General features: G+C 39.2%; 1 protein-coding gene across 1 annotated transcript in view; it reads left to right on the forward strand.

The window, feature by feature from the left end:
* Ank2 (ankyrin 2) overlaps nt 1-18050 on the forward strand; it is a 585274-nt gene that overhangs the window by 427433 nt on the left and 139791 nt on the right. The window contains 1 exon segment of the mRNA XM_032897358.1: nt 15098-15196. Coding sequence (XP_032753249.1) covers nt 15098-15196 — 99 coding nt within the window.

Here is an 18050-nt window from a genome sequence, read left to right on the forward strand (position 1 = left end):
GTTGTTTTGTTCTATTGACAGTGACTTTTGCCTTACAGAAGCTTTGCAATTTTATGAGGTACCATTTATCTATTATGAATATGGGTGCCCTTGCATTTGGATCATAGATGTTCAAAATTAAGAGTTCATCTTGGTAGATTTTTCCTTGTTGAGTCTGAAGTGTCCTTCTTTATCTTTTTTGATAACTTTTGGTTGAAAGTCGATTTTATTCAATATTAGAATGGCTACTCCAGCTTGTTTCTTGGAACCATTTGCTTGGAATTTTATTTTCCAGTTTTTTACTCTGACGTAGTGTCTGTCTTTGTCACTGAGGTGCATTTCCTGTATGCAGCAAAATGCTGCTTCCTGTTTATGTATCCAGTCTGTTAGTTTATGTCTTTTTTATTGGGGAATTGATGTTAAGAGATATTAAGGAAAAGTGATTGTTTGGTTCCTGTTATTTTTGTTGTTAGAGGTGGAATTATGTTTGTGTGGGTATCTTCTTTTGGATTTGTTAAAAGAATATTACTTTCTTGCTTTTTCTAGTTTCCCTCCTTGTGTTGGGATTTTCCATTTATTATCCTTTGTAGGGCTGGATTTGTGAAACGATACTGTGTAAATTTGGTTTTGTCATGGAGTATCTTGGTTTCTCCATTTATGGTAATTGAGAATTTGCTGGATATAGTAGCCTGGGCTGGCATTTGTGTTCTCTTAGGGTCTGTATGACATCTGCCCAGGATCTTCTGGTTTTCATAGTCTCTGTTGAGAAGTCTGGTGTAATTCTTGAATGTCTGCCTTTATATGTTACTTGACCTTTTTCCCTTACTTTCCTTTAATATTCTTTCTTTGTTTTGTGCATTTGGCGTTTTGACTATTATGTGACGGGAAGAATTTCTTTTCTGTTCCAATATATTTGGAGTTCTGTAGGCCTCTTGTACATTCATGGGCATCTCTTTCTTTAGGTTAGAGAAGTTTACTTCTATAATTTTGTTAAAAATGTTTAATGGCTCATTAAGTTGGGAATCTTCATTCTCTTCTATACCTATTATCCTTAGGTTTGATCATCTCATTGTGTCCTTGATTTCTTGAATGTTTTGGGATAGGAGCTTTTTGCATTTTGCATTTTCTTTGGCTATTGTGTCAATGTTTTCCATGGTATCTTCTGCCCCTAAGATTTTCTCTTCTATTTCTTGTATTCTGCTGGTGATGTTTGCATCTATGACTCCTGATCTCTCTTTTAGGTTTTCTATCTCCAAGGTTGTCTCCTTTTGTCATTTCTTTATTGTTTCTATTTTCATTTTTAGGTAAATAAAACTGGATAGTTTTATTCAATTCCTTCACCTGTTTGGTTGTGTTTTCCTGTAATTCATTAAGGGATTTTTATATTTCCTCTTTAAGGGCTTCTTTTTTTACCTGTGTTCTCCTGTATTTCTTTAAGGGAGTTATTTATGTTCTTCTTAAAATCCTCTGTCATCATCATGAGATGTGATTTTAAATCCAGATCATGCTTTTCCAGTGTAATGGGGTATCCAGGACTTGGTGTGGTGGTAGCCTTGGCTTCTGTTTCTTAGTTTCTTCCCCCTTGCTTCTCCCCATCTGGTGTTGGTTGAACTTATTGTCTCTGACTGGAACTTGTCCCTCCTATAAGCCTGTGAGCCTGTGATCTTAGGGGTGAGAACACTCCTGCAAGACCAGCTCTCTCCAGGCAGGTTTTGGGTCTGGAGGGCTGTGGGCACTCAGCTCAGGGCACAGATGGAGACCATAAGGATCCTGTCCCTGGCTGCTCCATGGTTTCTGTGCCCTTTGAGCTCCTGGCAGGTCCCTCTTTGGACAATTATTGGAGTAAAAGTGGTGGTCTCACCTGTGGGCTTAGGAGTGCGAGCACCTTTGGGAGATCAGCTCTCTTCAGGCAGAATTGGGTTTAGGAGGACTGAGGGACAGCCTTAGCTCTGAGGGCAGATCCTACTATCCGTTCTTTTTCTGTACAGCCTGAGAATGTTGGGAGTCCTCTTGAAACTCTTTGGTTAGAAGCAGGGCAATGCAAATAGATTTCTGTTAGACTTAAAAATCTGACTTTGAATGAAAGACTAGGAAGTGAGTTAGGTATAAGTATGTTTTGTTATGGGTGAACTTTAGAGTTGAACACAATTTATTAGACTTTGGGACCCACGTTGTAACTTTTATATTGGGATCAATGATTTTATACATGCAGATATTTTAAGTACATAAAAGTTATTTTAAGTACCTCCATTTTGGAGTGAGACAGCCTGTCTCAGGAAGCCTAGAACACATTCTACAGTAATCATAAATACCATGGGTCAACCTTGTTCTCTCACATACTAATCTGAGCTCTTTGTCTTGGAAGGAAACTCACCTTCCTGTCAGCTAGGATTCTTCTCTTCATGTGGTTACTTGTGGATATTCTTCCAGGAAGTAGCATTGGGCACTTAAGATGGCTGCTTCTGTCTGTTCTTTGTCCTTTGCATGAAATCAACATTCTAGAGAGGAAACAAAATAAGTTCTTTTTTCCTCAATAGTAAGGCAACTTACCCATCAATCAAAATTCTTATCTTTTTGTGATTGACCAGTTTCAGTTGATCAGTTATTGTATTTATATCATAATGGCTTGTTTTATCAGTTTAATAGATTTAAAACTAAATTTATTCACATAAACCATCATGGCCATATCTTAAGTGTGCGTGCGTGTGTGTGTGTGTGTGTGTGTGTGTGTATGCATGCATACATGTGCATATACTATGTGTATATGTAAAATAATTTAATGAGCATTAACTCCCTTATGAATAGATGTCAAGTTGGAAATTATAAATAAATAAACCAAAGGATATGAAATATGTTTACGTGACTGGATGCTTATGTTCTCTATTTGATTTTTTTTGGACTTTTAAAAAAATATTTTAGATATTATATTACTGGGTGTTTTGCCTGCATGCATGTGTATGTATCATATGAGTAAGGGTCCCTGTAGGCCAAAAGAGGGCATCAGATCCCCTGGAACTGTTGTTGAGGATGGCTGTGGGGCTTTCATGTGGGTGCTGGAAATCGAAGGCAGATCTTGTGAAGACCAGCCAGTGCTCTTAACCATTGAATCATTTCTCTAGCCCCAGTTATTGTTGTTGTTATTATTATTGTTGTTGTTGTTGAATATATCTATTATATGAAGCATCCGTCTGTGGCAAGCAGTAAACTAGAACAGGATAAACAGGCTGTTATCCATGGGAGTTCATGCACTTTCTTGATCTCAGAGCTTCTGAGTGCCACCTGCTCTAGTGGGTAAGCCAGTACAGTCCCAATACTTACTTGGGAAGACTTTTATATCAAGGTTCTTGTTGCCTCAAACTATGGTGTTCCTCAAACATTACTGAATCTATTCATGTTATTCATAGCCTCAGATATTGTAACACATGAAAAATGACTGAAAATGGGACCTTAGTAATATCCAACACTGGTTGTTTTTGTTTGCTTGTCCTTTTGCTCAGTACAGAGATGAACCTAGGGCCTCATACATATCAGGCAAGTCCTTCTACAGTGTACCACAATCCTCTCCTGCCAAGCTGTTTAATATCAGACATGGGATAAGAATAGCTCTATAGTACTGCCAACTGTTATGTGACTCTCAGAAAATAAATGTACCACAAATATCATACAAACAAAATGAAATTTTTATTTTGGAAAAATTCAAAGAGATTTTTGAATCCCCATGAAATCTGTCAGTATATTTGTGTCTCTGCCTGCGTTAGACCACATATTGTGATTTTTGATTTGCAAGTACTCTCTTGGGCTGACTAGTAATCATTAGGTGACAACATGACTGACAGCATTGAAGGAAGCAGTAATTTTATTTGATTGAATATTCAGGCTTTCTGGGTACGTCTGGGGGCGGAGCTACACTGTTATCCTCAATCTTTGCTAGGGAAGCCAAAGCTACTCTGTGCACTTGGTAACATGACAAGAAGAGAGGCTTCCTGTGAGCTGTTCTCATGATTCCTGCAGTGGTTTTAGATTGCTATTGCCTTTGGAGACTTGGACTAGTTCTTTCGTTTCTCAAAGGCAGCTAAAATACGACACATGTTTAGTAATTACTCATTGAAAGCAATTGTGTGTGCTTGTGTGAGCATGTACCTCTGTGTGTGTGTGTGTGTGTGTGTGTGTGTGTGTGTGTGTGTGTGTTGTATGAGAGAAGCAAAGGGCCCTAGCTTCTTCTGAGGATTTTAATATTTGAAGTTAAAAGTTTTGATGTCCATTTAGTCAACTTCAAAATAATAGAGGGATAATTGATTAAATTAGTACAGTGACTTGATTCAAGAAAAGGACTTCAGGCCAATGGGCTTTTGCTCTGGTGGGGGAAGTGAAAGAACTGCACAGAGGTTGTTGTTGACTTAAATTTCTTATCGTGTGTGTATTTTCTTGTGTCGCTTATGATATTGCTCAAAAACAGATATTTTAAAACTCTTCCTATAATGTAGGACTGGACACACTGCATACTAAACGAACAAACAAACAAACAAAAAGCAAAACACCTCACCCCCCAAACCTGGCTCTTATAATCTATACTGCTTGAATAGAAATACAGAAAATGTGCCAGGGAGTAAATGACCACTCAGTTTCAATATTCAAATATTTAATGACCATTATTTTTTTATTCTCATGTTCGAACATTTTCATTCTGCATGTAATCAGAATGATATGATTTTAGTTTATATCTTCATAGCTATTTATTCTATGCACATTGTAAAGGAATTTTTCCATGCGATTATAAAATTCATTTTACTATTTCAAGTTTCGTGTACAGTTGAGGCCTTATGAGCTTTCTCCCTTCCACACTAGCATGTCTGTTGGTGTAGTCCTTGTTTATCTCATGTCTGGGTAGCAGCCATGTTGTTGAGCTTTTATGAGTGTGGCTTCTGACATTCATAGGAGACACAATTTCCCAGCCAACCGCCCGATCTTCTTTCTCTTACAGTCCTTCCACCCCCTCTTCCACAATGATCCCTGAGCCATAGGTGCAGGAACTGTGCTGTGGACATATCCTCTGGGACTGGGCTCTATAATTCTACATTTTGATTGGTAATTGGTTGTCTGTTGCTCAGTCATCACTCTTGCTCATATGTGTGCAAGTGACAATGTACATTATCCTGAGCAGGTTGTCACTTCGTATTTAAGAACTATGTATGTGTATATACATATACACATGCATATTTATAAATGTACACACACATATGTAAAACAATAATAAATGAAAAGTGCTATGAATTTGAAGAACAAAGAGGAGTATAGGGGAAGAAAAGAAAGGGATAAATCTCAAAAAGTAAAAGACATTATGCAATGTCATTGCTTGCACCAGTTGGTTTATTGCACTTTATGTATTCTTCCATTTTCTTGGATAAAGTGCTTTATTTTAATTTTTTAAGAATGAAGATGAATTAATTTTAATTGTGTGTATATAGGTATTTTGCCTGTATGTCTGTCTGTATGTATGCGCACCTTTTGTATTTCTGGTGGCCTCAGAGTCTAGAAAAGGTTACTGGGTGCCCTGGAACTAGAGGTTGTATACAGGTGGCTGGGTGCTACCATGTGGGTCCTGAGAATGAAACTTGGATCCTTTCGAATAGCAGTAAGTGCTCCTAACTGCTAAGCCAAGTCTCTTTCCCAGAGTGCTTTATTTTAAACTAATGGCAATATTGAAAACCGAGATTTGGTTTGGACGACATATGAATTATGATGTCTCCAACTTCAGATAGGAAAATGGCTCACCTTATACTTTAATTAAAAAAATATTTCTCTCCTTTATGGTATAAAATTCAGTGAGCTCCAGGATCCCTCCAGCTCCGAATGCTTCCTCCATATCCAAGGCTCAGAGTCTTTCTCTGTCACTCCTGTGATTCATGTATCATCTGATTTATTCTAAACTGTGCTGTGTACCATTGTGGACCTACAATGGTGGTTATACTCTGTAGTCTGTAGTTGTAAGAAATCATGTCTGTTCCTCTGTCCTAATTTTCTAAAAAAAAGAAACAAAAGTTCGGACTTTGGCTGAAAGGAGCTGCTCAAATGCACACATGTGAAGCCACTGTATGCTAGAGAATGCCCTGTGATGACTTGTGTCAGATAGAGAATGTCCTGTGTTGACTGGCTTCAGATAGAGAATGTCCTGTGTTGACTGGTGTCAGATAGAGAATGTCCTGTGTTGACTGGCGTCAGATAGAGAATGTCCTGTGTTGACTGGCTTCAGATAGAGAATGTCCTGTGTTGACTGGCTTCAGTTAGCTGAAGATCTTTGAATGTAGAAGGTAAGGAGAGCAGTTGAGCTTTCCTATCAAATACTGTGCAGTCCTATGTTTCCTTTGTGTTCCCTAAGCTCACCCCAGAGTACCCAAAGCTATCTTTGTCTTCACAACTACAATTAGTCCAGATTGGTTTCCTGCATCCTTCACAGCTGGGCGTTCTCGGTGTATTTAGGGACATGATTTGAATCATCCTGACCTTCAAGCTTGCTGATAATTTTAGGATTCTTCTTAACCTCATCTCTAGTGATCTGCTCCAGGAGGAGAGGAGTACTGAGAATGAGGAGCACAGTAGTACCCACCAGCCAGCCCCAATGATAATGTGTGTCTAGCGGATAGAGCGTCGGGCTGCCAAAGAGTTCTGCTCCATTCAAAAAGTAAAACCAAACCCTCACCTTGGTGTCTGTCTGCTAACAAGAGACAGAAGACTTCTCCCGAAGGCACATTTGACTTTTATCAACCCCAGACCATCTGCACCCACTCCCAACCATTTTATTTTTTACTGTTAATAGTTATACGATTTATCCTTTCCATAAGAACAGAGAGTAAACCCAAAGAACTCGGTGGAAGTTAGCCCACTATGAACTTTGAAAACTGTAGGTTTTTTTCTAGTACTGACTCAGACTATGTGTGGTTTGACCTAGACAAATAGACCCTAGCTATCTATTTCATACATTCATTCTTCTCAGTCCAGAGGGCTAATCTTTTCTGGCTTCAAAGCACTCTATAGATGGTAACAGGATGCAGTGGCTGCTGGGTCATAGCGCTTCCACTTATAGCTAAATCAAATCTCAGGATTCTGCAGGAAGCATGCCTCATATGTCATTTTGGAACTCAGCACAGTTAAATACTGTTGTCCTGCTAGTTTAGGGATTGGGAGACACTGAGTGCCGCTTATACCCCCCTGTTAACCTCGAGAAGAGAATGTGTTTAGATTTTTATTTTAAGCATTTTTATGAGCTCTATGTCTGGAATATTTGAAGGTAGCTGTTTAAGGTAATTTCCTTCCTCAAGAGAAAGGAAGGGATATGAAGGAGAGAAAGATATGAGATTGGCAAGGGAGACACACGGGCATGTGGGACATCTCTTCTTGTGTATTGTGCTTACTAACTATTGCCACTGAACAATTCTCTGACCAACTTAGCAACTTCAAACACCACACATATATGATCACCACAGCTTCTGAGCAGGAGCTTAGCTTGTGTAATTGTGGGTGAGAGTTATTGTGAAGACACCCAGAGCTACAGTTACTGAAGGCATTTCTGGGCTGAAGCACTTAATCTCCAGCTATTTTTCAAGCCATAAGCAAGATAGCCCTGGTGGATAATCTGAGTTCTTCTCCTGTGAGTCTCTCCTTGACTGCTTGAATGCCATCATAACAAAGACCCATGCTCCCTGGAAAAGGCAACCTGAGAGAGGGTACAAGACTGAAAAGCAATCTCGATCTTGAAGCTGTTCACTATCAACGCCTCCACAATCAAGGCAAACTATTAAGACATTATTCATTTAAATGGAAGGGACCAGACTTACATGTTTGAGAATAATGTAGACATGAGTTAAAAATGTCACAGATATAAGAAGAAATTTGGATTCTGTTTATCTTATCTGTTTATGTTTATCTATGTAAGGAATATTGATTGAGCACCTGCAGTGGGCTAAGCATTGTGTATAGAAATATGTGCATATGGGGGCCAGGAGTGGACACTGGGTGTCTTCATCTATCAATCTTCAAATTATCATCATCATCATCATCATCATCATCATCTTCTTCTTCTTCTTCTTCTTCTTCTTCTTCTTCTTCTTCTTCTTCTTCTTCTAGTTCTTCTTCTTCCTCCTCTTCCTCTTCCTCTTCCTCTCCTCCTCCATTGTCATTGTCATTGCCATCCTCCTCCTCCTCTTCCTCTACCTCCTCTTCCTCCTCCTCCTCTCCCTCTCCCTCCTCCTCCTCCTCCTCCCCCTCCTCCTCCTCCTCCTCAATCTTTTGAGTTTCTTACCAAATCCAGAGCTCACCAATTGTCTAAACTGACTGACTAGTGATCTTCAGGGTTCTGTCTGTTTCTGCCAAATCCTAGAGATGGGGTTACAGAGGCATACAGTTGAACCCCACTTTTATAACACTGCTGAGGATCTGAACTCAGGTCCTCATGTTTACCCAGGAAGCACTTTACCCATTGGGCCCTCTCCCAGCTCTGTGGAAGATATGCTATAAGCACAAAAATAAAGATTCTTGATGTGAGTTCTACTTGGTGCTTGAATTTTCCCAAGCTCAGCCTAATTTCTGGACCTGAAAAAAAGAGTTATAATCAATCTGACAACTATAACAGTGATTAATAAATAATACATACTGAAAGCACTTGTGTTCCTTCTAATCATGGAGTGAAGTATAAATACCAGAATACTAGCTTATCTTGGACTGAACCAGCATTATCTCAACTTTCCCTTCTCAACACTTCCTCACATTCTTACAAAAACCTTCCTTTCATTTCCAGTAACATAGTCAGGGCGTTTTCTATTCCATCCTCTATTCTTAGCATTGTAATCTCCTAAAATGCAGATAGGTTCATGTCAAATTCCTGTTCAAAAAAAATCCTAGTGACTCTTACATCATTTTAAAACCAAGTGTAGAACCCTTAGTGATGTAGGTAGGGCCAAGTCCTGCCAAACCCAGTTCCCTCGACATCTGGCATTGAGTCATGTGTAAGGCCCTTTTCCTCTATTTTTCTTCCTCTCCATCTCAAAAGCTGTTTGTGCCTCTGTACTTTCCCGGTTCCCCTACTCTTTACACTGAGTCACTTCTGTGATAACTTGATGATTGAATTTCCTCACCCAGTTAAGAGCTGTGTCCTTCATCTGTGCTCTCCTTATGGAAAAAGTAATTTAAAAAAGCGGAGTAGTTAATGTGTCCCTCAATCTCTGTAAAGTAGTTTAAGCATAGTTAGTTCAGCTTTGGACTGGGGCTCTCATGGGAAGAGGTGTGGACAACAGAAGAAGCTTTGAACGAAGGTGTCAGGAGTGAATGGAATCTTCAGCGAATGTGTACTCTTATGAAGGACCAGCACAATGACTCAGACCCATGAGCGTTGGCAGAACCTTCTTTAGGCCAGGCTTTAGTTGATAATCCATTCTTCCTCTGGCCTGTGTCTGGCTATCGACCGTGTATCATTAACCCACTGAGGCTCTGGATTCTTGTGTTGTTGGTGTTGCGCCATCACAGCAAGCATGGCTCACCTGATTGCAGCTCTTCTGTAAGTGTGTCTGTGTGTCTGTCTTTCCTTCAGTCTCTCTTTGCCTCAGTCTATTTTCCAGGATCAACCTATCTAGGCTGGATGTAGAAAAGAGGTTTTGTGTTTATTTCTGAGTCACTGTCTGAGTATAATGCTGCTCAGTAAGTAGCCACCAAACATTTTTGGTGGAATAAATATAAATGAATGATGAATAGTTGATGTTTTCTTATGGACAGAGGTACTGTTCCGTGGTACTTAGGAAGAAGGCACACAGGTGGACCCACATTTTTATCACTGCTGAGGATTTGAACTCAGGTCCTTATATTCACATGGTGTGGGCTTTACCCTCTGAGCCATCTACCCAACCCTGTGTGCAGCAATTTAAAAGTGTGAAATAAACCTTCTGCATGAGAGTCCTACTTGGTGTTCGATTTCTCCAAAATTCAGCATGATTTCTGGATCTGGAAAGAGTTAAAACTTCTAACTATCTGAGAGCCATTGACAATGATTCATAAATGGTATGGGTTGAAATTACATTCTAGGGGTATGAAGCCATCGTTCCAGAACTACCATATATGACTCTCCTGGCTCGTACCTAGGATAAGCCAAAGATGTGGGTATCTAACTTTCTATATCAGCGATGAGAAATTATATATGCTTTCATGTCTATTTCCACTTAAACCCTTTTAGAAAACCAAGCAGGCATGACACATTGAATGGCACCTACATGTATACATAAGGAGACCAGGATGCTGTGTTAGCAATGTTTGAGCAAAGATGAAGAGTCTCCTATACAGTTTACGATGGTTCAGTATGCTGCCTCGCTCTGCCCAAATTACTCAAAGGAGTAGTTCTTATTGCCAAGTGAGCTGTTTCTTGCAAAATATTGTAAGGAAAGAAAGGATACTTTCCATACTCTGGATCTGTAGGAAATTCATATTTCCTATTAATCATGGTTTCTAACAAGAAGCACTCTATCTCTTAACCATGGTAGCATCAGGACTCCAGTTCTCTATCTCTTAACCATGGCTTCAGTTCTGCACCTCATTCCTGTGGTGGTGACATCGTGGCTCCAGTTCTCCATCTTTAATGTACACTATTATAGATGCTGTACAAAGCTGCCTGAAGGACAGCATTTATTCTGGCAGCCTACAACCCCAAGCCAAGACATTTGATTCTTATTGCTACTGTGACAAAGCATTTAACAGACAACAAAATCAGTAGCTTGTGACAACACAAAATTATTCTCCACTACTTTTTTTTAATGAATAGTCCAGGGTTAAAACCATGGTGTTAACATGGCTGTTTTCTTCTGAAGGCTGTAGCTGATAATCCACCTCTTGGCTGCCTCCATGTTCTAAAGGTGCATTCCTTGGATCATCTTCCATTGCTCCGTCACTATAGCCCGGAGAGAGAATTGACTCTTCTTACCTTACCTTGGTTTCTCTCTTGTAAGTCTTACAGAGATCTTCATTAGTGAGCCCACTGGATCACAATCTCTACAGCTTAAGATTTTTCATCTAATCATATCTAAGAAGATCTTTTTGCAATATAAGGGAGATTCTAATGATTAGGATGATGTCATTGTTTCACTCTGCAGTATTCCCAAAAGGCTCCTTGCTGCTTGGTCTGAAACTATTGTGCAGATTCTTTAGGAGGTAGGTGAAAGAAGTAGGTTTCTTGTGGGAGATCTTCGAAGCTGTCTCTGCCTCTGTTTCTGAATCAGCTTTCTCTCTCTCTCTTGGTCTTCATCCATGCCAATACCCAGGGTCCCATGCTTCCACTGCCCTGCCCATGACTGCTCCTGATTCCCTGTCTTTTCTATTATGGTGGGCTGAAATTCCCCAGGAATCCTGAACCAAAGCAACCCTTTTCCCATTACATTATTCTGTCATATATTTGGTCAGCAAAAAAATTAGTAATACAGATGGATATGGATACATGTAAAGCCATCACTCAGATAACCAAAGGATATCTGATTGGACAACAGAAAGTCTAAGCAAGGACTGGGACCATACTTAGTATGATGGTTTGCATATGTTTAGCCCAGGGAGTGGCACTATTAGAAGGTGTGTCCTTGTTGGAGGAAGTGTGTCACTGTGGGATGGGCTTGGAGACCCTCCTCTTAGTTCCTCCTAGGAGGCTCAGGCTGTTTCTGGCTTCCTTTGGGTGAAGATTTAGAACTCAGCTCCTCCTGCACTATGAATGCCTAGATGTGGCGATCTGCTGTACTCCCGCCTTGCTGATAATGGACTGAACTTCTGAACCTCTGAACCTGTAAGCTAGCCCCAGTTAAATGCTGTCCTTATAAAACTTACATTGGTCATGGTGTCTGTTCACAGCAATAAGACCCTAACTAAGAAACTTGGCTAAAGAGTCTGGTAGTCAGGTAGTCTGCTCCACAGTCTGGACACCAAGGAGACATGGGGATCCTCATTCTGTTGAACCTTTTTTTTTTCAGACATGTGCCTAATACCCCCAAACCTATTCTGTTATATATAGTAATCTGAAACACTAAGAGTTATGTAAGTTATGTACATTCAAGCTAATGAAATGGTCTGTGAATGAATAAATACAGTAGACATAATGCAGGTATTCTTTTATGCAGGTCTTATATAAATCGAGAATCTATATAATCTATGGAGTTAATATTTATCTATCTTAAGTAGTTTCAACAGTTCAAATGGTTCAGCATGGAACATATTCCTATGAGAAACTCATGACCTCTTCCTGTTTCCTTTTCTCTTGATCTACTTAGAAGATTCTATCAAAGAAGAACTGTTAGCAATGGCTGTGTTCTATTAAAGCTCCTTTGCTCTCTGCTTCCCTGTCTCTCATTACGAAAGATCTTCATTCCACACCTACTCATTGTTTTGAACAGTCTTTCCTGGCTTTCCCTTCCTTAGAATCTCTAATTCCATCCTTCCGCCACCTCTTCAGTGTTCTTAAAATATATCAGATTTCACCTGCTTGATATGCCTTGGAAAATATACTCTCCAGCTAGTGGAAGTTATTCACAAATTACAACACTATTGTTCATTTACTCTTCTTAAGTTATTTTTATTTCAGATTTAAAATTACTTTCACCATTTGTACCTTGGATATATTCTTTCACAAACAAAAGTTAAATGTCTTTACCTATTGTACTTGTAGAATTTATATTTATAGTTTGCTGGTTATTGACTACTCTGGATAGTGTTTCCATTTCTAAAATGCATGCAAAAGAATTTTGTTTCTACAAAGTAGTTTAAGACCTGTCTTTGCTACTTTCAATGGGTAGTTAAAAATCTCAAGAGTTCATCTCACTTTTACTCATTCTTATTAATATAGGTGTGAGTAAACATCTATGTTTAATAATCTGACATAAGAATTGCCCAATTGTTTTGAAAAAAAATTTGGAAAGCTTTGGAAGTCCTGTGGAAGAATTGGGAGGACTGAGGAACCCAGAGGGCAAAGGGACTCCACAAGAAGACCAATAGAGTCAACTAACCTGGACACGTGGGGGTTCCCAAAGACTGAACCATCAACCAAACAGCATACATGGGCTGACCGTAGGCCTCCCTGCACATGCGTAGCAGATATGCAGCTTTGTCTTCATGTAAATAAGCAAAATGGGGTCTGTCCCTAAAGCTGAACCCTGTTCCACTAACTGGGCTGCCTTGTCTGGCCTCACTGGGAGAGGATGTGCCTAGTCCTGCAATGACTTGAAGTGCCAGGGTAGGATGATGCACAGAGGGATCCTCTTCCTTCTTAGAGGAGAAGGGGAAGGGATTAAGGAAGGGGTTATGTAAGGGTGGAACTGGGAGGAGGACTGTGATCAGGATATGAAGTGAATGAATGAATGAATGAATGAATGAATGAATAGAAAAAGTAAAACTACATTAGAAATGTGTTTCCTCTCCTCAACAAAGTTGGCATAGTGTTTTTTCACTATTCAAGGTTTATTTGGTGTTCTCAATGGCACGACACTTGAGTGGTTGGTTCCATCATCCATATGCAGATTTTCACATAATATTGCAGTGTACACTGCAGACACGTATAATACATAAAACATCCTGTAGAACATTTATGCACAAGATATGTAGAATGGACTATGGAAACCGAGATTTTCCCCAGACCACCTCAACACAACTGGACTAACCACAGCTCAGATGAGAACTGTGTGGTCTCCATAGAAACCCTGCTGCAGCCTGGACAGTGAAGTGCAAGGACACTGGGAAGACTTTAGAACTGCAGCTCCTTCTGGATTCCCCAGAGGGTATCTGCACTCTTCATGCAGGCTTCCTCCTCAAGAGTCAGTGTCACCTTCACAGTATCTGAGATTCCATTTTGTCCCAGGACACATGGGACACTGAGGAAGACATCATCATTGATTCCATAGAGACCCTTAATCATGGTGCAAACAGGATGTACCTGCCTAAGGTTCTTCACTGTGCCCTTGGCCAAGTCTGCCACAGAGAGGCCAATGGCCCAGGATGTGTAACCTTTCAGCTTGATCACCTCATATGCACTGTCAGCCACCTGCTTGGGAACATCCTCCTTCTGCTCTGTATCTGCATTAATACCCAGTTCTGGGTTCAGAGACTTTAGGGAGATGCGGGCAACATTTAAGCATAAAGAAATCAAAAGGAAATGTGACAATTAAACGTAATTTTAAACTCACGGTATAACGTTTCTCTGGATTCTTTTTCTATAAGTACATGTTAATGAATATCACTGTGGTATGTTCTCTATGACAGTACAGAGGTTTGTCCTGTTTGTCACTATTTCTTAGGGATGGCTCAGCTACTGGTGGTTGCACTTCAACAAACAGTTGAGCAAACGAATGTGAAAATGAATGCTAGATTTTCAGAGTGGCTTTTAAAATAATGTATAAGTATTCAGTATAAACAATGCTATTGTGATCAGAAATATAGAGTTTCTCAATTTCAGTCAAGCTCATAATCTCTTCTGGAATAATCTGTTATGAATAATAACTAGTAGCACTAAGAATCTATCAGTATTTATATATGTATGTATATATATGTAAAATGAGATACTACATAGATACTGCTTTACTCAAGAAAATGATAATGTGTTTCAAATTCAGTAGAACCCCACTTCTTAATGCTGCAACCCTTTAATATAGTTCCTCATGGTGTGGTGACCCCCTAGCCATAAAATTATTTTGTTGCTACTCCATAATTGCAATTTTGCTATTGTTATAAGTCATAACATAAATATCTGATAGTTAGGATATCTGATATGCAATGTTCAAAGGGGTCACAAAACACAGTTTGAGAACTGCTTGTTTAAATGATTTGTGGATTGATAAATACAGATGATATTACATATATATTATTATATATATGTACATATATATATATAATGAGAATCTGTTATAGAAGTATATTCTGCGGTTTTCATGCCTTAAATATTTTATGCATTTTGAATAGTTTATATCATTTACTTCATTTAAAATTGATATAAATACAGAAGATATTACAGAGACATTATTTCATGTAGTGTGAATTTTTTTCCTTATGGTGTAACTTTGGTTGTGTTTAAACTTTCCAAATGATTGAGACTTCGGTTTTTGCTGTCTGTCCTCAGAATGGCTTCACTCCTTTGTATATGGCTGCCCAGGAGAATCACATTGATGTTGTAAAATATTTGCTAGAAAATGGAGCTAACCAGAGTACTGCTACAGAGGTAGGTCTGCTATTGGGTTATTTAAGGTCTATAGTCTTTATACCAGTTGCAAAGGAACTCCATTATTCTGTCTAAAGCATATTCCTATTACTAGTGTAATCCAAAATAATGGCCAGCAAGTGACTTGGGTTTGTGTACATCGAGTGAGTTCATACCTTCATATTAGATTTGATCATGCATTATTATTCCCTTCATCATTAAGCTTGGAGTTGTGGGTGAAATATGGTTCTCACTTTGTAGTACAAGTCAGCTTTGAATTGGGATCTTTATAACATTCTAAATTTAGATTCCAATAAATCATCCCCATTCCTTTCTGTCAATATTTTATCTTCAGATATAATGCAATTCCTTAAATGAACAATTTCTAACCATTAGAAATAATGTATAACTATTTGTGTTAGTGCAATTTTCTAAGGACTATATCACAACAATGTTATTTATGACAAAACACAAATCATGACATAGGTGTGTGTCTACAGTTATGACCATCTCTGAATAGAATCTTTGACAGTGGCTCAGTTTCTGAGGGTTCAGCACATCTGCACATATGTAGGAGTTAGAGGGAAGGGACCCAGAGCATCTCTCTCCTTTCCACTGCACATCTCCCTCAGAAACATAAATGCATTTTTGTTTCCTATCTCATGGCCCACAACCAACCAAACGTGACTGATGCCCAGAAGCCATCTTGGTATTTCTTGAGATCCAGTAAGTCTTCCTTTCAGACAATTAAAACTTCAGGCAAAGATAACACAGACTTCATTCCATACTGTGCGGGACAAGAAAGTCACTGAAATGTGTTACGTTGATTTCTGATTACTTGTGTAGGGTGTAACTCTTATGGAACTATTCACTCTGTAAACCTCTGATGGTTTACTCTCATGAGAGAGGAAGTCACTATCAGTGCTAACCAAATTATGTAAGTTATGTGCCTTGATTTTACTTGGAAAACACACCTGCCCATCATGATGTGCTTCTGTGTTCTGTATTCAGCAACAGACACAGATTATGCACCTGTAATATGGATATATGGTTTTTCTTTTTTATAACCTGGAGCCTTTTTGTCCCTTGAGACACTAATTTTGTCTGTGTGTAGACTGTGAATATCTTAAAGTAATGCTCAGAAAACAAATGACTGTGTCTCAAAGATTTGTCCCAGCATAAGGGAATCCATCTGTTTTCTTTTCCTTGAAGGCTGAATCTTTAATCAGATGAAAGCTTCACATCAGAATTCTCTCACCCACCCTGGAGACTTAGGGTGGCTAGTATGCGTTTTCAGTGAACTCAGTTCATGATGTTCTCAGCAGATGGGTAACTTTTGGGGTCTAGTTGATCATAGCAGCATCGCAGTGTGACTCCAGAAATAGCCCTTGGTAATCATGGCACCAACAGAGGCCATGGTATATGGTGAGCTGCAGAAGCTTCAAGCTTCTGATTGTTTACAACACTTGCAAAGGAATCAAAAGGGAGTGGGGTACAGTCTAGCCATAGCAAGTATGTCTTATGTTTTCTTTTTAATAAATCATTGAATAACTAAGTCATCTTCTTACAGTGATTGGAAATTTATAAATTTAATATACTATACCCCACCACTGACCCTTATGGTTACCCGAGGGTCACATGGACAAACCTGTGCACATTTCCTTTCAATAATACCACTCTGTAACGAATCACACTATTACAGGGATGAACAGTCAATGCTCTAATGCTCTGTCATGAAGTATCTTCTTTGGTTTCATTGAAGTAACTATGATAGGCAGAAGGAACAATACTTCTGTGTTAGTGAGTAACAATGGTGTGTAAAAGTCTATTACCGACCAGACACTACACCCACTTAAATACCAGATAATTATGCAATCCTTTCACATGGCATTGAGATACACACACACACACACACACACACACACACACACACACACACACACACACACACACAGAAATATTTTTGCTTTAAAATTTCTTTTAAATAGGATTAGTAAATTAAGGATGCAATCAAAGCTGCCTAACTTAGCTTGGTTTCTTTCCCCCAGAGTTCCTTGAGGTATTTTAAGAGATCATAACACATGGTTCGCTTTCTTCCCCAAAATGCACATCAGAATTCCGCATGGTTGGAATCCAGCTTTTGTCCTCCAAAGGGAGTTCCCTGTCCAGCCAGCGCCATTTTCATAGGTCTCTTTTCCCTTCCTTCCTCCTTAATTCTGCCAAAGTTTCAGGCTAGAATCTTTTTACTGGGGTTCCACTCTGTGGGCTGTGTCTCTAAGGAAACACACAACAGAACAAAAACAAAGTCCACATGCTATTAATACAGACTGCTAGAGAGTGCTAGGGGAAATAATTGAAATACGTAAATGACGATGGGTGTGTCCTTCATTCACAAAGTACGCAGTTCATGACACACCTTGTCACTGTAGCTGCTTATTGTTCTTATGACACTCTTCCCCTCTACTGTAAGAGCTAGTGTGCTGTGTCTAAAATTCAAGCCCCCTCAAATGAACTAGCAATATATGACTGCTGTATATGTGGTTCATGCTGCATATATGTTCATGCTATCCACATACTACTCTAATTCATACTGCATACGTAGTATGATACACTTGAAAAAATTGTTTTCCCTCAAAGTCCCACAGTTACTACTCAAATGATTCATACTGAAAACACATTAAGTAGTCAGATTTAGGTGAATTACTCCTAACCCTAATCCTGGAATGACATCTTCAAGTGTACAACCTACTGCCCTCTTTCTTGCTGTTTGAATGGGACCTCTGACATTTGCTTGCAAACTTAGATAATTAAGGAGGGAAACACTTGACATCCTTTCCAAGAGCTAAACACTCACTTCTGAAGATGCAAAAATGGC

The sequence above is a fragment of the Rattus rattus genome, chromosome 3, assembly GCF_011064425.1.
Source record: "Rattus rattus isolate New Zealand chromosome 3, Rrattus_CSIRO_v1, whole genome shotgun sequence".
NCBI classification, from domain to species: Eukaryota; Metazoa; Chordata; class Mammalia; order Rodentia; family Muridae; genus Rattus; species Rattus rattus.